General features: G+C 38.8%; 1 protein-coding gene across 2 annotated transcripts in view; it reads right to left on the reverse strand.

The window, feature by feature from the left end:
- The window catches only part of LMBRD1 (LMBR1 domain containing 1), a 129,415-nt gene extending 106,397 nt beyond the window's left edge, over positions 1-23,018 (reverse strand). The window contains exons 1-3 of one of the 2 annotated variants that reach the window (XM_025382188.1): positions 22,674-23,018; positions 16,194-16,370; positions 6,451-6,511 (exon numbers count right to left, since the gene is read on the reverse strand). In XM_025382188.1, the coding sequence (XP_025237973.1) occupies positions 6,451-6,511; positions 16,194-16,370; positions 22,674-22,742 (307 nt within the window). In that variant the 5' untranslated portion in view covers positions 22,743-23,018. Of the gene's footprint in view, positions 1-6,450; positions 6,512-16,193; positions 16,371-22,155 lie in introns of both variants that reach the window. The other variant, XM_025382189.1, reaches the window with a different exon arrangement.
- Positions 23,019-26,204: the final 3,186 nt, after the last annotated feature.

Raw genomic sequence — 26,204 nt, forward strand, 5'->3', positions numbered from 1 at the left:
TTAGCAGTGGGAGAACAGGCTAATACCATGAGGCCAACTACAGAAGAGCTGAACAAAAATAGCCTCAAATATTTCCTGCTTAGGGTTTGGGATAGTTTTAATTCATTTACCCTCTGCCTTTCATTAATTTCTTTTAAAGGAATTTCCTTTTACTTAATGTTTTTTCTCACTTCTTATTTTTGCACGTATGCAGTGGTTGTAGAAATAGGGAGAGCCCAAATATAAAGATAAAAATAAATTTGAAATAAAAACAATTTAGATAAAAGGCTAAAACACAGATAATATAAGGGATAAAAGGACTGCATAGCAGGCTTAAATATGAAATTAAACAGAACTCAGAAGTCATTGCTAAGCCTGCATAGCAGGTCTAAATGCAAAATTAAACAAAACCCAGAACTAAAAAGTCACACAAGGGTAGTTTTATAAAAGAAAATAGTAGGCTGAGTGTGGTGGCTTATGCCTGTAATCCCAACACTTTGAGAGGCCGAGGTGGGAGGACTGCTTGAGCCCAAGGAGTTCAAGGTTACAATGAGCTATGATCACACCACCACACTCCAGCCCAAAATACATGAGACCCTTTATCTATCTATCAAGATAAGAAAGAAAGAAAGAAAGAAAGAAAGAAAGAAAGAAAGAAAGAAAGAGAGAGAGAGAAAGATTGAAGATAAAGATGAAAAACTAAATAAAACATTAAAAAGAAATAAAAGGTACAAATCCTTAAAGTTTCTGGGGTGGGCATAACCTTCCCAGATGAGGGAGTTTCCTGATCAGAGAATCCTTAGGTGTGCAGGGAACAGCATGGAAATGAACAACTTCACCCTCTCACACTTCAACAATCTCCAGAAAACTGTATCTGCTTTGTAAGTAGCTTCAGTTAACTGAGGATTATTAATAACTAACCAACAGCTGGGGAGTGTTCACAAGAAGCAGCAGCAGGCAGCCTGATTTCTGCCAGCTTCTCAGAACAAAACACCCCAAATTCCATTAATGTAACAGAAGATCCTAAAAAATGTGGTTTCCAGACCCCAGGATTTGCAGAGATCCTTTCAGGGTATTCACAACATCGAAACTATTTACATAATGATACTAAGATGTTATGTGCCTTTCCACTATGTTTACAGTTAAACTAATGGTGCAAAACCGACAGTGGATAAAACTGCTGCCCCTTTACAGGAATCAAGATAGTAGACTCAAATTATGCTAGCAGTCATTGTATTCTTCAGGGAGGAGGGAGATTTGAGCCTTTTATTCACAAAAGTCCCGTTTGAAGCAGTAAAAATTCTAGTGTCCATATTTGCATATATTTCCTTTCAATATTCTGTTTGACAGGAAATACACATAAACCATGCTGTACTTGTGTCTCACAGTATCTCAATTTTGTTTGCGCTCTTTGAGTTGTGAGCTACACTAGCCATTTTTTTCAAAGAACATCACTTTTACTTGAAAGAACAACTGACAGACTGACAGATAAGCAGTGGTTATCCAGACTTGAATATCAGACAGGCTTTCTCAAAAATGACAGTGAGACTGTCACTCTAAAGGAAATAAGTGACAGTATTTGTTACCAATGATAAAACTGAAGCTTTCAAGAGAAAATTAGAATGTTGGAAAACTTGAATCTATCTTTGAGTTTTACAGCTTCTCAATACATACTTTTCTGATAAGAATAATGGCGATATTAACAAATGTGGTTTTTTCAATGTATAATGATATGTGTCAACACTCAGAAGACCTACACTATTCACTGAACAAATATTTTCCAAATGAATAAGGCATAATGTCAACTGTCTTATTCGGCATTTGACAAATGGACAAAAGATCCATTTCAAAGTACAAATGGGTCAATAGATTTCAACGTCATGGAGTATGAAAAAGCAGTGAGACTATACATTTGAATCAGTAGTTTGAAAGTAGTTAACACTCCTAAACAATTCCATTGAGGAAGATGACTAAAACTTCTTCAGAAGTTTTAAGAGTTTAAACCTTTTTGATCAGTTTCTCTTCTATGGAAAACTAGCATCTAAACTAGCACCTAAGAAAACTTAGAAAAAACCCTGCGTTAGTAACTCTATGAAGGAAAATATGTACACAGCTTACTCTAAGTTATCATGAATTAAGCATCTACACATTAATCTTAATACTCTAGAAAAGAGATTATCACATGATCTGTTGACAGAAAGCTCTTCTTTTGGAAACACACATGGAACCCAAACATAAAAGACAATTAAAGCATAAGCAGGTCCCATGGAGTCAATGTTTAGCCTCCTTATCCCTCAAACCTTTATCTCATTGCACATGCACATGAGACACCTTTAGAAAAGCCACTGACTTAGGCCACTGGCTTCTAAACTTGGCTGTGCTAAAATCAGAATCAGTACCATTAACTTTTCAGTAATAGATTCACAGGCTGCCTATCACAACAAAGTATATCAGAATCTCTCTGGATACAATCTACCATTCCGTATTACTTAAAATGTCCCCAGTGGGCAGGCACAGTGGCTCACGCCTGTTATCCCAGCACTTTGAGGCAGGCAGGTCACTTGAGGTCAGGAGTTCAAGACCAGCCTGAGCAACATGGCAAAACCCCATCTCTACTAAAAATACAAAAGTTAACTGGGCATGGTGGCGAACGCCTGTAATCCCAGCTACTCAGGAGGCTGAGGCAAGAGAATCACTTGAACCCGGGAGGCGAAGGTTGCAGTGAGCCGAAACTGTGCCACTGCACTCTAGCCTGGACCACAGAGGGACACTCCATCTCAAAAAAAAAAAAAAAAAAAGGCCGGGCGCGGTGGCTCACGCCTGTAATCCCAGCACTCTGGGAGGTCGAGACGGGCGGATCACGAGGTCAGGAGATTGAGACCATCCTGGCTAACACGGGGTGAAACCCTGTCTCTGCTAAAAAATACAAAAAAACTAGCCAGGCGAGGTGGCGGGCGCCTGTAGTCCCAGCTACTCGAGAGGCTGAGGCAGGAGAATGGCGTGAACCCGGGAGGCGGAGCTTGCAGTGAGCTGAGATCCGGCCACTGCACTCCAGCCTGGGCCACAGAGTGAGACTCCGACTCAAAAAAAAAAAAAAAAAGGGATCCGGGAAAAATGAATGGCTCACATCTGTAATCCCAGAACTTTGGGAGGCTGAGGCAGGAGGATCACCTGAGATCAGGAGTTCGAGCCCAGCCTGGCCAACATGGTGAAACTTCGTCTCTTACTAAAAATACAAAAATTAGCCGGGCATGGTGGCATGTGCCTGTAATCCCAGCTACTAGGGAGGCTGAGGCAGGAGACTCGCGTGAACCCAGGAGGCGGAGGTTGCAGTGAGCTGAGACTACACCACTGCACTTCAGCAAGACTCTGTTGCCAAAAAAAAAAAGTCCCCAGATGATTTCTGAAGCTGCTCTTGGGAGGTCAGTGCTGCTAATCATTCTTATAGGTAACATCTCCAGTACTATTTCTCAAAAGGCAGCTCACTTAACAGTAAGAAGCTACAGCTGAGGAAATAAGAACCACTTTGGGCTTTGCCATTCACTAACAAAGTGATCTTCAACATCTCTCCACATCAATTTCTTCATCCGTGAAAGGTAGAAAACACACACACACACACACACACACACACACACACACACACACACGGTAGAGAGGGCATTCATGAAAATTAGGTAAGATGCTGAATGTAAAAGTCTTACACAGTGCCTGGCAAGGTTAGATAATGAAAATACACTGATATATTAGGAGGGGTAGGAAGGATTAGATGACCTTAGCATCTGACAGAAGAGATGGATAAAAACTGTGTTTTCTATTTGAACTCTGTATAGTTCTCAAAATCCAGGAGAAGACATATTAGATGCTTCGTATTAGGGCAATTAGATAGTATCTAGCATTTCAAAAGAAATAGCTGAGCTTCAGGATAGTAACTACGTTCGAAGCTGTGGAATCCTTTCAGGCTCCTAGCTGTAGGTCACCTCTGGGTCAGGGCCAAAGGCCTATTAGCCATAGCTGAGATGAAGATGACGAATATTATAACAACAACTATTCATATTATCCAATCAAATTTTCCTGTTTTAATTCCATAGTCATAAAACAAATTTTTCAATTCATAATCTGGCTTTTCAAACAAATTTTTTTCCTAGATCAGTGTCTCAACTATCCTAGTCAAAGCAATTGTATTTCTCACTATAACTTAAGTTCTACAGAAAATCAAGCCTTAAGTCCCAAGACATCTACTGTTTGTAATGATTAACTTACCTCCCAGGCATTTAAAATGATACTAAGGGCACATTATCCTTGAGTGGACTGAGGACACACTACCTTTGGGAGGACTAAGAAAAATAATTACTAAAATTCTTTTCTGTAGGTTTAATTCTCTCCATAGAACAAACTGAAAAAGGATGCATGAATTAACATTCCAGTTTACAAGTCTTTTGCGAACTTAGTTACAAAGGATTAGTCCAATGGCCTCTAGGTTCAACAATAAGAGAGATCGTAGACCTTGACTTCACAAACGTATAAACTGGCTTATCTCATCATATGTTCTAAAGAATGACTATACTTTAGCGTCATACAGGAGACAGACTTCCCCCCTAAAACTCTGTGTAGAGGTAATTTATATTTTATTTATACTAAAAAGGCAACATTCTACTTAATATAGCTCCATTTCAAAAATTTTAATAGGTCAAAATTGTGTTTTATTATACTTAATATATTCATCAGAAATATTATATTTTGAAATTTCATAAATTCTTTCTAAAATCTACCTGAAAGAAATAAAATTTCATGGGGCCTACAGATTTTGGATCAGAATAAAGGCAAAGGAGCAAAGCAGCTGAATTAAAACTCAATGGGGCCGGGCCCGGTGGCTCACGCCTGTAATCCCAACACTTTGGGAAGCCAAGGTGGGTGGATCACCAGGTCAGGAGTTCAAGACCAGCCTGGCCAACGTGGTGAAACCCCATCTCTACTAAAAAATACAAAAATTAGCTGGGCGTGATGGTGTGCGCCTGTAATCCCAGCTACTCAGGAGGCTAAGGCAGGAAAATCGCTTGAACCCAGGAGGCAGAGGCTGCAGTGAGCTGAGATTGTGCCACTGCACTCCAGGCTGGGCAACAGGGCGAGACTCAGTCTCAAAAAAAAAAAAAAAAAAAAAAATTCAATAGAACTCGAAAACATTTCCCATCCACAGAAACTTTTGTAGATTTTTTTTCAGTTTCCCATTTAATGTCCTACTGAAATCTTATTCAGCATCTTACTTCATTGCTGAAAAAAATGACATCCCTCTCCTAACTCAACAATCACAATTTTTTTTATAAAACATAAGTTTCATGTTTATTCAAAGAAAAAATTTTGGAAACATTTAGCTTTCATATTATTATAAAGCTTTTATAATCTAATACTGAGAAAGATGTTTGAGGGAGGGAGGGAGGAGGAGCCAAGCAACCATAAGTCCGGGATTAAAATGACTCTGTGGAGAACAATGAAGTTGGTAGGATAAATTCCCCAGAGACTGAAGTCTACTAATGGCAATACTTAGAAAAAATTTTTAGAAAACTGAAATTTAAAACCAAGAAAACAGGAGCGGGAAATTGATAATGATAAAAGGAGAGGTGAGATTTAAAGTAACTTGATTTAACCACTTCAAAGAAGAGATATAAAGTGAATCTAAGTGAAGCAAAGTAGGTTAAAGAAGTTTCAGGATTTTGAGAATGAATACATATTATTTATTCCTGTTGTAGAAAACAGAAATCTCCTATGTGGTTTCCAAATTAAAAGTTTATATGTAGCTTTATATTGTAGGAATTATTAAGAAATTATTTTAGGCAGATAGAGAGGAAAAGGGTCCTTAAGTTTTCTCCTTAAGTTTTCATTTTTTAAAGCATCTCCAGAAAAGTTTCTTCCCTGGCTCTTAGAGACAGGCCGGCACCCTTTGACATGCAAATGCAGGCCACTAGAAACTGGATCTACCCAAACCTGTTCTTGCCATTGCCCCACATGTTCCTGGCGACATGGCCGCCCCCACATATCCCCACCTGTGTAGAACATCATGGCGCCCTGTATTTGCATATTAACAGGCTAGGGTGGGAGGGCCCGTTTTTTTTTTTTTTTGCAGGCTATGTGAATGACATGCCTGGTCAAACCAATCCCCTGAGCCCTATGCAAATCAAACACTGACTCCTCCAGCCTCTTCATATACCTGACTGGTATCCATGGCAGGTGGGGTTCCCTCTCTTAGCTTTGAAGTCACCTCCCTCTGTCTCTGCACAGGAGAGTTTCTTCTTTCTTTCTTCCCCTTTCTTTCTTGACTATTAAACGCCCTGCTCCTTAAAACTGCTCCACATGTGTCCATGTTGTTTTTTTTCTAATTCGACCCAAGAGGAAGAACCTGGGGTTCTCCACCCATCGGAGCCATATCAATATTTTGGTTAGCAGTCCCAATAGGAAAAGAAACTGAAAGATACTTACTATAGTAACCATATAATACAGTGTCCTCAATCTGTCTGCTGACATTAGCATTAGCCCAGTCCTAGGATAAAAGGAAACAATAGAAATATTAATGAAACATCCATTTGCCTAACAATTAAGAGTTAGGTATTAATACAACTGAATATCACTTCCAAAATCTATCCACTCAAATAAAAACAATCTATGCCTTCAATAAGTGAGAGACAGACAACAGACAAATTTCAGTATGTAAATGCTGAGATAAGACAACACAGTTCTGGGAAAACACAAAGACAAAAGGCACCTAACTCAGACTGAAGATCAGGAATGGCTTCTGATCCTGGGAGGATCAGAATGATCTCAGGGAAACAGAGAAAATAGTAGGAAGGAAAGAAGGGAGAAAAGAACATACACAGAACGTTTGAAAAAGAACTTCAAGAAGCTAAATATAGATTCAACTGAGCTTTTGGAAAGGTAAGAGAAAGCAGATGGAGAGAGGGAAGAGAAGGACATATATGTCAGGGGCTTGTGAGTCATGCTAAGTATTTTGGACTTTGTCCTAAAGGCAATGGAAAATAGTGATGAATTTTAAGGAGAGATTAACAAACCTGATTTGTACTTCAGAAAGAACATATTTGAGCATATTATACATTTTTTTAAAAAACCTACAAGAAAAATCAGTCTAATCTCCTTTGCATTCATCCCACATAAGTGTTGTTCAAATTACTAAACTTAGAAAATATAATTCAAATTAATCTTTTCCAATAGAAAAAAAAAAACTATACCCTATAATGTCAGAACTGAGGTACAATGTCAAGTCTTTTGGCCTATATTCTAAATTCTGTGCATGTGAAAAATTAAACCTGGAGAATCTAAAGGACTTATCACTGCTATTAAGTATAAAGTACAATTTAGGTCAATTTTTTATAAACACTTTAAGAGCTCAAGTCAGTGTCAACATTCTACAAGTGCTCTTAAAAAAGGGCATCAATATTTAATTCTCTTAAGATAATTTAGGAGTTTTCTTTTCTTTTCTCCTTTTTTGCCCATAAACACCTCTAGCAATGAGTAGCTACAAATTTCTTGCTGACAAACGTCTAAAAGATCAAAAAATGTAGAAAATCCAAACTTACTTCTACAAACAAACCCTTAATAGGCCAAATAGAAAAATGTATGTTAATCATATAAAAAATAAATCATAGGATATAAAAAATTTAATAAATGGAAAGTCACCTGTTCCCACATGTAAAGATTGTAAATACCAACCGCTATCCAAATTAATCTTGAAATTAATATATATCACCAATCGAAATCCTGTTGTGCTAGGAGGTAGAGTGTATTTCGAAATCCCGTTGTGCTAGGAGGTAGAGTATATTAACATATTCATTCTAAAAATCATCTGAAAAAACAAGCTAGGGCCACAAATACATTTGAAAAAGACCAACAAGGAGGAATTTCCCAATTACTATCCTTTACTAATAAAACGTGAAAATCTACTATTATATAATCTTTCACCTACCTATTGGCAAAATTTAAAACAATAGCATCCAGTAATGTCAAAATGTGGAGGGAAAACCATCTGCTACACATTAAGATAGTCTACCACGTAGACATTCTTTATTGAATCGATCCTAAAAATATTCACACAAATTAGGATGGATATTAGTACATAGATATTTTATTCATTGGACAATACTACTTATCCAACAAATTACCTCAGGAGCTCTTACAAAGTGATACGCTAGCTCAAGTGGGCCCTTCCTTTCCCACACAGCAGGAGCTGTACCAAATTTCATTATTCATGGGACTAAGAGACCCAAAGTCTCCAGGTGTTCAGCAATTGGTATGTCCTAGCACTCAGTGAACCACTTGTACCTACTCAGCTCATATTCCTTGGCACCCAAATCCAAGGTGTTTATTCTACCTGCAAGACCATTCTTAAGAGGCCAGGTATGGTGGCTTACATCTGCAATCCCAGCACTCTAGGAGGCTGAGGCAAATGGATTGCTTGAGGTCAGGAGTTTGAGACCAGGCGTGGTAGCACACACCTGTAATTCTAGCTTCTTGGAAGGATGAGGAATGAGAATTGCTTTAACTTGGGAGGCAGAGGTTGCAGTGAGCCAAGATCATGCCACTACACTCCAGCCTGAGCAACAGAGCAAGACTCTGTCTCAAGAAAAAAAAAAAGAGAGAAAACACTAGGAGGTTATACACCTCTACTAAAGCACCTGCACTTTGGGAGAGTTTCTCTCTTTGCATAAGTAAGTTACAAAAGAACCTGAGCACTTGCTGACCCTTGTCAGGGTAAATTAGAGCCTGTACCAAGCAACATTTATTGGTTTTTGCCCAAGAGTCCTTTACCCAACAATATTCGGTGTAGGGTCATTTAAAATATTTTTTAAAAGAAAAATGAAACTGGAGACGATCTAAATGCCAGAATAGAAATAGTAAAATTTACTACTGTACATGCATAACATAGAATAACATGTTGATATTAAAAACAATGAGACCTATATAAACTAGCATAGATAGATATCCATGAAGCACTTTTGAGTAGGGGGAAACAGAACAAATCACAACCAAAAGTTTTAACACATGTAATCTTTGTCTAACAAAAGTAATGAAAGAAATACCCAAACATATTATAGAAAAAATGAAAAGAAAATGTAAGTAGTGCTTACCACACAGAATGGGAAAGCATTGGGGAGAATTCTGTACAATCATTGAAAATTTTTCCATCAATGATTCAAGTATCCAAATGAGTATGTACATAATCAAAGCTTCAATTCCTAAGAGCTGTGCTTCTTTAGTGATTGCTTCTATATCAAAACAGAAGTTTAAAAGTATTTTTGTGGGTTTTGTTTTGTTTTTGAGACAGGGTCTCACTCTGTCACCCAGGTTGCAGTGTAGTGGCATGAGTATGGCTCACTGCAGTCTAGACCTTCCTGGATTCAGGTGATCCTCCCACCTTCAGGTTTCCAAGTAGCTGGGACCATAGGTGCACACCACCATGCCCAGCTAATTTTTGTATTTTTTGTAGAGACTGGGTTTCACCACGTTGCCCAGGCTGGTCTTGAACTCCTGGATTCAAGTGATCTGCCTGCCTCAGCCTCTAGGTTTATAGGTGTGAGCCACCGTGCCTGGCCTAAAAGGATTTTGAAGATGAGCAAATTAAGAACAACGTATCAATGGGCCAGAGAATAATGACAACCATCTTTTTTTACTTATTATATGTTATACAAACTTCCCACCAATTTCCAAGACAGCCCCAGGAGGTAGTAATGTTTCCACTAAGAATCACTTAAAAATTAGTTTGAAATTGGACAAAATCCCAATCTCAAAAAAAATATTAAAAATACAAAGTCTGAAGGTTAACGTGAAGCAAAAGAATCATTGAAATCTAGCATCTTTTACTCTATAAGGATCTTTTGCCTCACCAGTTCTTGTAGCAACAAGAGTATTGCTGTTACTATTTTAAAGCTACAAATATGTGTAAGATATACAATATCACTCAAGTACTATTAGTGTATTTGGCTTTTACATACTCTCTTGCCTCCAAGATACTTGATGTATTGTCAAGAGAGCTTAGTTTGTAAAACATTCCTTCTAATTTTGGGAACCACTATGACCCTGATATGTTTTATAAACTATTGCCTCTCAAAGTAGAAACTAAAAGGAACTTCAGAGTCATTTAGGACACAAAAGGAATGTGAGACAATCAAGAACTAAATAAAGAATATTAAAGAATATTTCAGAAGACAAGGATATGAATTCCATAGAACAAGACTGTAATTGGTGGCATATGTAAATTCCATTCCCCATTTTTCAAGCTGACTTTTGAAACCTGCTGCATAACCCAAAATTCCAACATGATTCTCCTCACTTTTACCTGGTAACTTCACCATAAAAACAGTGGTTCTCATTCAGGAGCCATTTTGATCCCCATGGGGCATCTGACAATGTCCAGAGACATGGTGGGCAGAGTCAGTATGCTACAGGAATCTAGGAGTTAAGAAGTCAAGGATGCCACTAAACACCTACAATTCACAGGGCAGGCCCCCATAACAAAGAATTACCCAAGGCAAAATGTCCATGATTGAGAAATACTGACTTAGAGGTCTCTAAAATAATATGTAGTCCCAAGACAGTTCACTCAACTTACTATTAAATCTAAAACCTACCTCCATTTGTATCCAAATTCTAGACCTTCCTTACTCTGAAGTACCCATACTCCTATTACACCCAACCCTTTCACTTTGAGAACCCTCGTCCTCTGGAGGAAACTGCACCTGCAATGATACCTTCTCATGCCTCAAAAATTCCTCTCACTCTATTGAATTCTAAAGTATACAAATTCTAGTAACTACTAAACACAAAGAGATACACAACCACCACAAATAAAAACACCTCTACTAACTCCTCTTCTCACTTTCCTAGAGAACAAAAACTTCCTGAAAAGTTGTCAGCATTCCTTATCACTTCTTCCTTACTTCTCTGTTCATATCTAACCCACTCAACCTAACCACCCTACTGTTCTGCTGAAATTATTCTTCATGGTCACCACTGATCAAAGCCACCAATCACTTCTCTACCCAACTCACTTCACCTCTCAACACCACTGGAAAAAGCTATCATTCTTTCTTTCCGAAACACATTATTCTGATTTCCATAAAGCCTCCCTCTTCTGTTTTTCTTATCTCTCACGTTGCAGATTCTCCCCTTCAGCTGACCTTCTACACAACAGAGAACTCCAGTTCTCGGTCCAATGTCAAGGCTTCTCTGACTACTCAGTCTTCCCAGCTCCTAGTCAGTCCATAACTGTAGATTTCATCCATATGTTGCTTCCCAAATACTTCTCTCCAGCACTAAGCTCTTCACAGAGCTTCAACTCCCTATGTAACACCTCCACCTGGATAGATAGTACAGTATACACTTTGAAGGTAGCCTGTCCAAACTATAACTCTTTTCTCTACACCCCCTCACTTGCCCGTGCACACATGCATATGCCCTCTTATTCCTCCAGGTTTCCCTATTTCTCTAAGGTATACAAAAACCTAGGCATCGGTGCTCCAATTTTCTTTTTCCTTCACCTGTCCCCCTATATCTAATCTATAAGCAAATCCCAGCAACTCTACCTCTAAAATACATGCCAATTTTAATCATTTTTCTCCACTAGCACCACTCTAGCCCAAGTCACCTTTATCTTTTACCTTCATTAACTTCATATTGCAGTTAGGAGAAAATCTAAACTTATTAATATGACTTAGAAGTCATAAACAAGCTGGCTCCTGCCTTATTCTGGATCTCAGCTTTTACCAAAGCAAAACCCTCAACAACACACATCAGCCAAATAAGCCAAGTTCATCCCGGCCTAAAGACCTCTATATTTGCTGCTGCTTCTCCCTAAAGGCTCTCTCCCTCTGGCTCTTTACTAGATTGGCTCCTTATGCAGGTATCATGGCAAGAAACCTCAGCAGCTTTGCCCCTCTCCAAAACACTCATAACCTGACTAGACTCTCATATCAATCTGTTATATTTCCTCATAGAATTTATCACTATAAAGTGACCTTATTTTATTTGTTGACTATTGATCTAGCATTGCAGATTAAGCTCCATAAGAAAAACAACCTCATTTGCCTTAACAATTAATCTCCAGTACCTACAATTGTCAGGCACATACTACATACTTAGTATTAAGTAAATAAACATAATTAAGGTTCAATAAAAAGCACAAAGTTCTAAGATACAATTCCCACCAGCTGAAATTAGGAATGAGGGAGCAGTAGAGTTTAGCTCAGACATCTAATAACAGGCCATAAAGATATTCATAATTAGGGAACAGGAATAAGATGTGAACAAACACCAAAACATTAAACGTTTTCATGACATACCTTAATATTAACTAAATTTTTTATTTTTACATGTTGTATAAAAGAAAGAATATTTATTCATATTAGTGTCAATTTCTTTTTTTTTTTCCATTGAATCAGTATATTTCATGTATATCCCCATCCAATGTTATTGGCCAACTATCAAAGACTGTTAAAGAGAGCACTTCCAGCTGTACTCTAAAAGGTTCTTTTTTCTTATCTAAAAAGTTAATTATTTTAGAAAAAAGCTAGAAACAAATTATCTAGCTAAAATTATTAATAATGCCATATGTTGAAAGAAAGGTCAACAGAAACAACTCAGGCATTATAACATACCCCTGCCATAAGAAGGCAGAGAAAATTATAGGAGGGTAACTAAAACAAAAATAAAGAAACTAGCAATGACTGCCTGCTCACAGAAAAGTCTGGGCACCTTCTGTTTTTAAGAAAAATGTTAGCAATCATTGATATGTGGAGTTTCAAATCATTATACTTTGCAAGCCAAGTCCATAATTAGAGAGAGGCTTCAAAATATTTGAGGTGGAAGCAGAGAAAGTTAGAAAATGCATATATTCATTTAGGAATTTCAAATGCACATTGTAAATATTAGTATACCTTAGCATTCATCATGGAAAACAATGTCAACTTGTACTTTTATCTTTACAAATAAGGTTGGAATAGACTAAAACCACGTTGGCATCCTTTTTACTCTGACTACATTTATAATCGTGGCATGAAGTTTGAGGGATTAATTCTTAAACACTTAAACTTATCTTTCACTAGGCACCTGAATTCAGCAATAACTTTGGGAAAAAAACTATTGTCTAGAGTTTGGAAAATGTTTTCAAAATTTTTTTCAGTTCTACTCTTTGAGAATCAGCAAATAGTCCAGTTTCAAATAAAAACTCATGAATTGCACTAATCCTCACCAAGCCCCCCAAAATGAGAAGGGAAAATACACACACACAGAATGTTTCAAGGTATCAACAAAATCACCAAGAAAAAACTGATACATTATCTAAGCTAAAAACAAACAGAACTAGAGACAACTTAGTAATGAAAAGTAGGAAAGGCCAGGCACAGGGGCTCACAGGGGCTCCCAGCACCTTGGGAGGCCAAGGCGGGTGGATCACCTTAGGTCAGGAGTTCGAGACCAGCCTGGCTAACATGGTGAAACCACATCTCTACTAAAAACACAAAAAATTGGCCGGGCATGGTGGTGTGCATCTGTAATCCCAGATACTCAGGAGGCTGAGGCAGGAGAATTGCTTGAACCCGGGAGGCAGAGTTGCAGTGGGCCAAGATCGCACCATCACACTCTAAACTTGTCAACAAGAGTGAAACTCTGTCTCAAAAAAAGAAAAGGAGAAAAAAAAGAGAACCAACAATTGATGAATAACTAATATCCTAATAATGAAACAAAGTTTTAAAAAGTAGAGGGAAAAACTTTAACAGATTTTTTTCTCCTTCTAAATATTGGTGTAACATTTAGATTTAACAAATATAAAGTAAGTGTGTTAACTACAGTCATATTTTTTATTTTAGGGCACATGTATTAAAACAAGCACCCTAAATTTTTATAGTTAATATTTTTGCTTCTTTAGTGAATGCATTCTTAAAATCTTGCTCAAACAAGTATAATGCAATCTCATAGATTTAAATATCAAAAACAAAGAAACAAAACAAACCTATTTCCCAGGAAGTGACCACTAATTTAAGCATGGGCCCAAAACAATACTTAATCTAATAGAAAGTTCATAATTTCATGAAAATACTTTAGAAATTTAAAGATGAAATGTTTTCCTACAAAATCTAAATAAATCAAACATCCTCAATTCTAAACTAAAAAAATATCCAATTCAAACAATAATTATACCAGGGATAATTATATTACCTCCAGACATTACAATACATGCATATACATATATATCATTATCTATTTAAAAGTAACAGCTTTTAAAGAGAAAAATATCCTAGAAATTTATAATTATGTACTGTACATGGGAAATTACACTACACTATTTTAAAACAAAAAGAATATCCAGAAATTCTGAAAATGTCAAAATCTTTTATCTAAGAAACACAGCTATATACAGAGTCACAAGAAATTAAACATTTTTATAGAATGTAATTCTAAAATGACACTTATTTCTCAGAGAAAATGACCTCATAATGTTACAATCAACCATTTAATTATCTATGTCTAACATTATTAAAAGTGCATTCTTCTTGCCCAATAATAAAAAGCAGAGAAAACCCAACGATACCAGTAAAATTAGTCATCTTCTCTAGAAATGTTTCAACCCAAAATATAAAATGTGAATTAAGTTTATATTTTGAAAAAATGTAGACTCACTGGTAGATACCCCATTTACTGAGCTACCTGAAAGTATCTCTTCCTTGTTTAGAAGCCATTTTCCCAAGAAACCTCATGAACAAAGCTCTCTGGAACCAGACTGCGGAGCTTCAAATCCCAACTGCAGCACTTACAGGCTATGTTACTTCACCTCTCTGAATCTTGATTTTTCACCCATGAAAACCATAGAAAAAACTACTTATCTCACAGGATTGTCAGAGAGATCAAGGGAAGCTACTAAATGTAAACCACTTAAAATAGAGTCTGACACACAGCAAATAGTCAATAGATGTTAGTTACTATCTTCATAACATTATAATGTTTGGCACACACTAAGTGCTCAATTAAAAACTGCTAAATAAATGGTGTACAGGAAAAAAAAAATGTGGTTTTCATAGCAATCAGAATATATCTAATTGCCACAGTAATCAGAATAAATTTAAACCTAACTACAAAAATATTTTCAAATTATTTACCCCATTTGGACCAGGCATGGTGGCTCATGCCTGCAATCCCAGCACTTTGGGAGGCTGGGCAGGTGGATCACTTGAGGCCGGGAGTTTAAGACCAGCCTGGCCAACACGGCGAAACCCCATCACTACTAAAAATACAAAAAGAACTAGCTGGGCATGGTGGCTGCCCGTCTGTATTCCTAGCTACTTGGGAGGCTGAGGGACGAGACTCGCTTGAACCCAGGAGGCAGAGGTTGCAGTGAGCCGAGATCACACCACTGTACTCCAGCCTGGGCAACAGAGTGAGCCTCTATCTCAATAAAATAAAAAAAATACATAAAGTATAAAATAAAATAAAATAAAATAAAAATTATTTACCCAATTTAGCCCAATTCAGGAAGTTATTTTGTAATCATGCATTATTAAGATAACTGAAATACTATTTCATTCAAATATTTAAGTACTAAAGCTAAATACTGGGGCTACAACAAACTATAACGACAGTTTCTGAGTCATAGAAGCTTAAGCTAGTAAGAAACTTAAAAGTAATTTGCATAATTTAAAGGAAACTCAGAAACCTTTAGTCCACACCCTTCAATTTTAAAATGAGGAACCTCAAGTCCAGAAAAGTTAAGTGGTTTGGCTAAAGGTCCGCAGCTAGACAGTTAAGGGTCAAGACTAGAACTCAGGTCTTATAATTGCCAGCCTAATTCACTACACCATACTGACTCAAAGGACTCAATATGAAACAGAGATTAGGATCCCGATCTGCCACTAACAAAAGCCCTTCTAAATTATGTACTTATTGCATTAATGCAAATCAAATAAGCTTCAAGGGAGTTATGAGCAGCAAAAAATATATAACCTATTATGATTACTTGAAGCATTTGCAAGGTTGCTGAATTTTATGTCAGTTGAAAGTCTACTTCTAATCTATCAGGTTAGATGTCACATTCTCAGCCTCTATGTTGTACTTCCATTCTCATTCATTCCCAGACACAAAAATAAAACATAATATATATCGGACTGCTCACTGTGCCAGAAATTTGAAAGGAAAAAAAAAAATCTGCAAAGTAAGATATTTACCTTAAATGTACCATTTTGATTTTTCATGTAAGAAACCAAAAATATATCCACTGGTAGAAGTGCTGATGTGATAAGTGCAATTGCTAGAGAAAAAATTGCTGTTATGGTGGAGACAACTTCACTTTCCCGCCGACTTTGGTATTTACGAACATATATCCAGCAGAATGCCAAAATAGCCTGAAATAGAACAAAAAGAGATGCTTGTTACTACCCAATATATTTTCTCTGACTTTTGCACACGTTTGAAAGTTTTTAGCAGGAAATCTTATGTGAAGTAAAGGTTATTTTAGTTGTGTAAGGTAAGCCTACCATCCTTAAAAACTTGTCCAAGATGTATAATTTTCAAAGCCTATTTCATGAATGCAGTACATCACGTAGGCATACACACACAATACTATTAATAACAGTGCTCAGTTACATATTTCCTCACCCAACACAGTGCAAACATTAATGGTTTCACATATCACAGTTATAACTAGCTTTGAATATTTTTTCCCTGTAGATTTTTCCAACCTAAAGGAGATATGAGTAGAAGCTGTTCTATTTTAGGCTTATTACTGAAGCATTACAGAATATAACTTGGATGAAAATTAACTTCTGACCTGTTCTGACAGTTCAAGAATAGCATTGAGCTAAAGATTAACTGCCAGTAATCGCCATGCAATTATCATATTATAATTTAAATTTTAAAGAGCATTAAACAAAGAAAAGTCAATGCTGAAAATGGATACATGTGCACAGCAAGGAGCTTTCCAGTGAAAAAAGTTCACTCAGAGATAGAGGTTGACATCTCTAGTTAGCCAGGTACTCTTAATAGTTACCAACACCATTCTAGGGACTAACACAGTGCATAGGACTTTAATGATTCTCTAACTTTAGGAGGCATCGGAATTACCTGGAGGAACTGTTAAAGCATGGATTGCTAGGCCCCATCCTCCGAGTTTCAGATTCAAGAAGTCTGGAGTGGAGCCAGAAAATCTGCATTTGTGACAGCTTCCCCAGGTGAGGTTGCTGCTGGTCCGGAGCTATATTTTGAGAACTTCTACTCTACTTGATTACAGGGAATTGCAGACAGAGACTATGTTATTTCAGCCTTGACTGTGAGTCAGAATCACCTGGGTAACTTTTAAGTACCCTTATACCTTCCCTACATTCCCCAATCAATTCTATCAATGGAGCATAAGCCTCCTCCAAGCATCAGTACTTTAAATGCCTGAGGATTTCAATCTGAGCCAAACTTGAGAACCATTGTTCTAAATAAGAGCTCTGGTAGTTTTAAAAGCCTTGTTTTTTTTCTTTTCACTTTTTCAATAGATTCATTGGTTACGTTCTTTCTGAGCATCCTGCAGTTCCAGGGCCTAAATGAAACTAATAAAACCACCAAACTGGTTTTGCAGCTTCCAAATTCTTCTACCACAAGCAAGATACAAGAACAATTCCATCATCTCAGAAAATTCCTTTGACCCTTTGTAGGAACTCCTAAAAAATTCCACAGAGCAGTTTTCATGACTAGGGGCTAAGGGTTAATAAGACCCTGAAAAACCAGGGTGTGGACCAAGCTGGTTAAGACCCACTGGACCCAACATGGCAATGGATTTGACCTAGGTTTCACCTAGGACCTCATTATATGCTCATTAACATGCTCAATCACACACCTACCAGCACCATGGCAGTTCCGAGACCACTCATATTTGATGCAAAAATGGGTGGCACCATAATTTCAAGAAGTCTCTACCTTTTTCCCAGGAATTTTCATGAATATATCCCTTGGATAAAGAAACCCATAAATGTAGAAACTCCAAACCTCATTCAGCGTCTCTCTCTTAAGAATGCCCACAAGAGTGTGTACTTTCCCTTTAATAAATCTCCATACTTGCACTATTTTCTGACTTGCCCTTTAATGTGTTCTCATGACAGTGTCAAGCACCTGAAAACCAGCTGGGGTTGAGATCCCACCAGTGTTTGGGGATCTCCCTCAGCCCACCGGTATCACCCTGACAACCACTATCTGTTTTCTGTCCCTTTCTAGAATATCATAATGCCTTCACATACTATGTTGTCTTTTCAGTCTGGCTTGTGTCATTTGGCACAGAGCATTTAAAACCCATCCAAGTTGCTGCATGTCATTCCTTCATACTGCTGGTCTTTCAGCTGGTGACAGAACAGCAAGAAAAAATTGAGAAGGGAGTTAAGACTTTGGAACAAACAAACAAAAAGGATCTAGGCTCAAATTCTTGATTTTGGGAAATTTATTTTTCATAAAATGTTCCTTTATATTAAGATGTGAATGAGCTTGTTTTTAAAGGAATTCACAAATATTTTTAACATTCCCCAAATTTATTTTGAAGTCTTTAAAAGCTGAGCCTCATCTTTCTATCCTTAGCAGTATTTGACACAAAATATTCCAATAAATTTTTTATTGGATTTCAAGAATGAAAGAAAACCTGAATTTTGTAGGTATTACTACAAACAAATAATTTTGCCAATATCAGGCAGACAAGCTGCGAAAGGGCAACCAGGCAGAAGAGTTAAGCCAGAGATTCCCAAATTTTTTGGTCTCAGAATCCCTTTATAATGGTTTTAAAACTGATAACCTTAAAGAGCTTTTTGTTCATGTTATCAATTATTACTACAATATGAAATAAAACCAAGTATCCTCATCAATAGGAATAGTTCTTTCATAACAAGCTTTAAAGATTAAATGAGATATAAAGGGTTTACCATAGTGGCTGGCCATAGTAACTACTTAACAAATAGTAGTTATTAGAGCATTTGATAAAAGAAACAAATATATAATTCTGTTAACAATTATAAAAGTCCCCCCAGCTTCTCCCAAAAGATTCAAAATAAACTGGTCTGAACAGAGATTTTTAAAATTCCTCAGGTGGTTCTGATGAAAGGTCAAGGCTGCGAACCACTGGGGCAGAAGAAGGAATGAGAAGAGATGAATCTTTATTAAACTAATGAGAATACATGATATACCGTCTGGGATCTTATTAAACTGCAGATTATGATTCAGTAGGACTGGGGTCACATAGCTGGTATTTCTAACAAGTTCCCAGATGATGCCCACACTTTAAGGAACAAGAAAAAATTTGCTTTACAAAAACGGAGAGTCTCCTACTGTAATGGCAAATACAATTTAAAGGTGGTGTGAGCCAAATTACAGAGGACACTGGAGCTAGACAGAACAGTTTAGATTTGATATAGCAAAGACAGACATAGTTAGATTACATGCATGAGGGACCAAATCTAACAATTCTTTATGTGGGAAGAAGCTGAAGTCCATTCGTTTTGCCCAAGATGACAAAAGCAGACAACATTCATGTCCTGATTTTTTTTTTTTTTTGAGACAGGGATTCCCTCTGTTGCTCAGGCACTATCAGAGCTTGCTGCAACTGCCTGCGAGAACCACCTCCTGGGCTCAAGCAATCCTCCCACCTCAGCCTTCCAAGTAGATGGAACCTCAGGCATTTGCCACCTGGCCCGGCTAATTTTTTGTATTTTTAGTAGGGATGCGGTTTTGCCATGTTGCCCAAGCTGGTCTCGAACTCCTGAGCTCAAATGATCCACCTGCCTCAGCCTCCCAAAGTGCTGGGATTACAGGTGTGAGCCACCACACCTGGCCCATGTCCTGAATCTTTAGTAGATGGCTGGCAGAAGTTCTCCAAGTGTGAAATCCCTAGGCCCTGGTAGTCCCCAGAATCCTTTGTGGAAATTCAGAAGTTGAAAACTATTCTCATAATAAATACTAAGATGCTACTTGCCTTTTTCACTGTGCTGGCATTTGCACTCATGGTTCATAGCCACAGTGGGTAAAACTACTGGTGCATTAGCGTGACTCAAGACAGTGGCACCAAACTGCACCGGTAATCATTGTATTCTTCACCACAAGCTCAAAAAGGGACAATTTAAATTAAGACGGTGCTTCCCAAAGCAGTATAAATTCATTTTACTGAAATTCAACCCTTGACTCTTTTTAATACTTTGTGGGGTAAAATATGAAGCATGCATACATAAAGTCCTTCTGTTGCATACCAAGATGTGATGGCCATCTCCAGGAAAAGTTTAGAGTTAAAAGCTAAAACAACCACTCTTCAAGGAACACCATTTTTACTTGAAAGAACAATCGTCAAACTATGGTTATTCAGACTTCGCTTTTTGGCAGATTTTGTCAAATGAACAAAGGGAACCTATCACTTAAAGAAAAACTGACAGTATTTGATACTAATGATAAGAGTCAAACTTTCAAATGAAAACTGGAGTTTGAAAGACTTACATCCACAACTATAAGCTTGACAACTCTTCAATACTTAGAATTTTCAGAGACATTTCTGACAAGATCAGTTGCAATTTAATGAAATGTGATTTTTTGATATTGTGTAATGAAATGTATCCATATTTAAAAGATGTGCATAACTCAGTAAACCAATATTTTCTAAGTGGCCATAGCATCATAGTACAAAACCATGCATGGGTAAAAGATCCTTTCAAAGTGCAAGATGGGCTAATGGATTTTAATGTAACAATGAATGAAAAGCTCATTGATAGGGTTTCAGATTCCACCTTGCAACTGACCTTTAAGAATCTTCCACTTGTTGGGCTTTGGTGTAGGATCAAAAAACATCTACAATTATCTGAAAAATGCTCCTCTGTTTCTGACTACCTATCATTGCAGCTGTATTTTCTTCATACATTTCGACCAAAATAACATACCCCAAAAAACTGAATGTAGAAGCCAACATAAGAAACCAGCCTTTCTTCTAATAAACCAGGATTTAAAGAGATTTGCAGAAATGTAAACAAGAGTCCTTCTTCCTAATGCTCTTATCCACGCCAACATTCAAGTGTCAAACTCCTAATTCCCTTCTGATTTTATTTGTCCTTGCTGTAATATTGCCAACTTAAATGGCTTCCCTTCTTCATCTATCCAAACTCTACCACAATTCTCATTTTCTTCCAATATTGTTGTCTATTCTCTTAAGTCCTACTTTATTTAGTCATACTTTGGCTTTCGGTCCATAAAATACATGTTTCAAGAATTTCAGTTTTCCCACCTATCTTCAGGCCCTCTTTAAAGCCATATCTTGTTTCGTTAACATCCTCTTAAAATTCACACCACTTCCGTACCGTAAATGTTTATTAATTTATAACTGCCAAGATAGTCTCACTTAACTTTCATACATTACATGTTTATTTATTTTCTTCTAAACAAACTAAATCTGATGAACTGGAAAAGCCAAGGGGGCTCTCAGAATACAGGACTGGGTGGCTGCAGAGACCACAGTCAACCTTTAGGGTTTCATTTCCTCCAAGAGAGGACTAACATATTCCAGGGTAAAGGCAGTATTTTTATCTGTGACAGTGATGACAGTAACAGGATCCTTTTCTTAAATTTTCACACCATTCTTTTCTTTTTTTTTTTTTTTTTTTTTTTTTTTTTTTTTTTTTTTTTTTTTTTTAGTCTCTACTGCAAAAATTTACTAGAACATACTACATAGGTACCAGACACTGACTGGATCTGACAATTAAAGTAAAACGAAACAAGCCTGATTTCCAGAACTGGAGGTTTTTGTTTTGTTTTGCAATGCAAAAAGGTCAAAATAAATGGGAACAGAAAGTAACTACAGGCTCGGAGGATGAGAAGAGAAGATTTGAGAAGGTAGAGAGGTTATGAAAGGAAATAAATTGAACTCTCAAATAAAATAAAACAAAGGGTTTTAATATGAATAGGGAAGTAATAGCCAGGCCACTTTAAGCCATTTCAATCTACATTTTCCTCACTGAATATGCAGAAATAAGATCACTGGAAAAGAAAGCACCTGAGGGCAGACAGGTAGTAGTATATACTCCGATACTGGTAATAAAGAGGGCTACAGCTACGCCCTCCACAGGTATCTACACCAATCAAAAAAAGATTTGAAGAGAATGTGACACCTGGAAGTCAGAACTAGCAACTCACGTCATCAAGGCAGAATCACACAATGGGTACAGAGGTTGGAGACTCACTAGCCCCAAGGGTAGGGAACATGGGGGAAAAAACATACAGAGAAGGCGACAAGTAAACAACGCCAGCGCCTACTTAACTTGCAAAGATCCAGCGCTGCCGACCCACACTGTGTGCCACTGTTTTACAGAGGACGAAAGGCCACTACATGCTTCTCAACCCCGAGGGTCTCCTCCGCCCCCAAACCCCACCGGCCCCATTGCCCAAATCAGGGATGACGGCAAGAGCTTCCAAAAAGGACCCTGCAACCCTAGACGTCATCAGTGAAATCAAAGCAAAAGCGACCGAAAATCGGCACCCCCCTGCCCCCGCCGCCCGCCCAAGCCCCCAACACCGAAAAGCCCTCCATAGTCCAGGCTAAAAGCGGGGCGGGGCGAAGAGGGTCTCGGGGTCCGGCAAGGCCAACTGCAGGGCCGGCCCCTCCCTTCCTCCGCCAGCCCAAACATCGGGAAAACTCCAAGCGCCTCCCCTACCAGTAGTAAGAGGCCGAATATACACCAGCCGATCACCAGCTCCGCCGAGGCCGCGCCAGGAGTCGCCATCTTCGCTTCCGGTCCAGACCGACCAGAGCGCCAGGGGTGGGGAAAGGGGAGGGGGAAAGGGGAGAGAGCGCGAGGTACACTGCACTCGCGCACCCTAAAGGTTAAAAGGGCGGAGGAGGAGGAGCAAGTGGTTGCCAAGGAGACTCGACCCACTAGCGTCCCCTGGCGGCGAGCAGGGTGGAGGCGGGGCAGCAAGGACTGCTCAGGGGCGGGGCGCGTCCGGACGCAGTGACGTCACCACGCTGCCCGCGCAGGCTTCCGCGCCCGCTGAGATGTGGGAGGGCGGCAGCGCAGGTTGTTGGCTCATAGCAGGGCAACCTTATTGGGATATTTGACTCAGCCTAAGCTGATAGACTGAAACAGCAAGGGAACTCCACAAAGAATGGACTAGGTGGACCTGGAGATCCAAGTCAAGTTTAGAGGTTTATACTTCTTCACTAAAAGGAAGTTTGGCCTTCGTGTACAAGGTGGAATGTGTGTGATTGCAAGAATGGGTGACTCTGAATAAAAGTTGACTAGCTGCCCAAATGACTCTAATTTACTGGCACTGTTGCCAAGCCGGGATAACTGGTTGGCTGGACATGAACTTATCACTTGATGTTTTACCCTTTCTATTCAGATGTATGCGTGCCTGTGAATTTCCATGATAGCTTTGTACATAAAGGTATATGCATCAGCAAACAAAACACACTGCCATAGGCCCACAATGAAGAAGGAGGAAACTCCTGGGATGGCTTACCTGAGTCCACAAGGGTGTGAGTGCATGTTTCACCACTGTGATGTAGTCAAGAAACAACTCTTGTGAGAAAAAATACCATCATCTTTTTCCAATGTATTATGTGGTGATGAGTTATACGCTACCTAGAATCTACTTCCAGCTGGAAGCCTGCTGTAGGGAAAAAGTAGGATAGTCCTTCCTGCCCGGACAGAATAAGAAGGGAAGAAGAGAATAGGGGAGAATAGTCTTAACTTGAACTGGTACCATCATAAGCTGGCTTTAAGTCCTTTAGGCCTGGAAATGTTTGAATTTCACTTTCTCCCTTAATAATTCATATCCCTGGAGACCTCTGTCATAGCTTCCTTAAAGTGAGGAAGGATATCACTTCCAGGTTGATATCTCTATTCCAGGTTGTAGAGAGCATCCTTGACATAAGTAACTACTTCTTAAAAAAGACTCCATTTACATTTCAAAAGGAATCATGCCAGAAGGGACCAGATGTTCACCTAATCAATAGAGACTGCACCCAACCAGATAAGCACATAACCAGGCACACTCTTTACCATCACTCATCACCAGAGGACTCTGAGGCTATAAAAAGAGTAGAACTTCATCAGCTCGAGATAACCATCTTAACAGACACTGTCTTACTGTTGCTCATGATCAGCATCCAGCATCTGCCACCAAAGGCTCTTCTCAAATCAAAGACTTTTCCTTGCAGAATGTTGACATGCATCCTGATCAGCCCAGGATACTCTCCTTGTCCATGTTACTCTCCTTGGATTGGTTAACCCCGTTTTCCTAACCTTTCTCTTGATGTTAAATGTTACTTTCTTTTAGAATGTTTAGACTATAATATTTATATGTTGGTTAAGTATACTACTATTTATGGTTTGCAATATTGACTGACTTGTGGAGTGGCTAGAGCTTTGTGTCCTTGGTTCTGACTACCAAATGAATGGGTACCACTAAGGAAAATTACCTCCTTTAGACCTTCATACAGCTCATGGCTTTTATGATTGAAATAGCATCAACAAAAGTCTGACTGTGAAAAGACACAAACTTGCAGGGACTTGAGCCACTGACAGGCAGTCACTTATATCTCCTCCACAAGCCCCAGAGCATACTGAGGTACACTTAATTACGCCTTTTCCTGCTGATGTCTTGTAATCTTCTTCTAGAAGCTCACTTAAGTTGGAGGAGAGGCCTAAGACAACCCCAAGCCAGTTCTTTCCCTTTCCCCAAATAGTCTAAATCCCCTCTGTAGGAATGATGATACATACCTTGCACCAACAACTTTGGGAGCACAGGCCAATCCCAAGGTAGCTCCATTCTCCTAGTTCTACAATCAAAGGAATCAGCCCTTTTGGATTATACCCAAGAAAGTCAGCCCCTGACTCTACAGTCCACTGTAGTTGTCTCTACTGGGTCAGACACTAGCCCTCTGTGTCCTCAATTTCAGGGGCCGTATTTCAAATTCTCCAAGTAGCTCCCTTGAGACCTCCCTTACTAGGCTAGGGGTTAAAAGGTAACACCCCACTCCAACCCACCCACCCCTCCACCTCACCCACAAATACATCACTCTTTGGAGTTAAGGATGGAATTACACAGATCAGCAATAGCTCTCATTAAACAAATCTGTTTGATTCTTCTCCTCTTGCTAATACATTTGTAGAAATTTTATTTGGCTGAGGGGTCTAAGACCTATAGAATAAATTATTGAATCCTTTTTTAATTATGCATATAAAGGATAATTCATAGTTAGAATGAAGACAAGTAAAGGTAAAAATCTGACCCTCCTTTGTGGAAGCCCTAGGGCCTCTGTTTTCTCTGAGGACGGGGATCCAGGTCTCCTGCCCAACTGAAAGTGAGAAAGGGAGCCCAGAGTCAGGACCCAGGGAGAGGGTTCTAGAGCTGAGAAGAAAAAGACTCCCCTAAGGATTTTGAGGAAAGTCAAAATTTCCTGAAATGTCCCATTTCTGGAGAACCCTGCCATCTCCATGACCTCAAGCCCATGTTAGCCTGCTGGAGAATGAGATACCATGGGGAGGAGAGCCAAACTGCTCCAGTTGACAGCCAACTCACACTCAGAAGCAGAGCCACCTAGTCAACCAGCAGCTGATCACATATGCCCGAAGGAGCCCACCTGAGCCCAAAAGAATGGCCCAGTTGAGCCCTGCCCAGATAGCTGAGCAACTCCATCATGAGCTAGTAAGTCTTGCACGGTTTGTTATGCAAGAGCTAACTAGTACATGTACCCAGTGCGAATGGGATGCCAGGATTCAATGACAGGTTGATTACTAGTTACCTGCAAACAGAAAGCATCCTATAGGTACAGATTTCATTTTCCCCTTATTTAAAGTTGGATCTCTTGTTAGATGGTGGTGAGTTATACCGAAATGCATGTAGATGTGTACATGTGATTGGTGCTTAAATTGCACAGTCCCCCACGCCACAGAAGGAAACAGCCATGGCCTGACCATTAGGGCCAAGGCCGAATAGCAAATAGCAAAATAAGAAGTTCGCCTTTAATCTATTTCCTCCATATCTACACTTTGGAGATCAAGGATGTAGACAGATCTGAAGACATTGAGTTTCCTTTTTGGGGGGCCTTATCATCCTTTGTTTACTGTCTGATCTCTGGAAGGAAGATGGACATCAGGTGGGGCAGCAGTGGTACCTGTGGACACTTTCTTCTTGCAGCCCCTGCTTTCTAGGGGCAAAGTCTCTCACCCTTGGGCCTA

The sequence above is a fragment of the Theropithecus gelada genome, chromosome 4 (genome assembly GCF_003255815.1).
Source record: "Theropithecus gelada isolate Dixy chromosome 4, Tgel_1.0, whole genome shotgun sequence".
Lineage (NCBI taxonomy): Eukaryota > Metazoa > Chordata > Mammalia > Primates > Cercopithecidae > Theropithecus > Theropithecus gelada.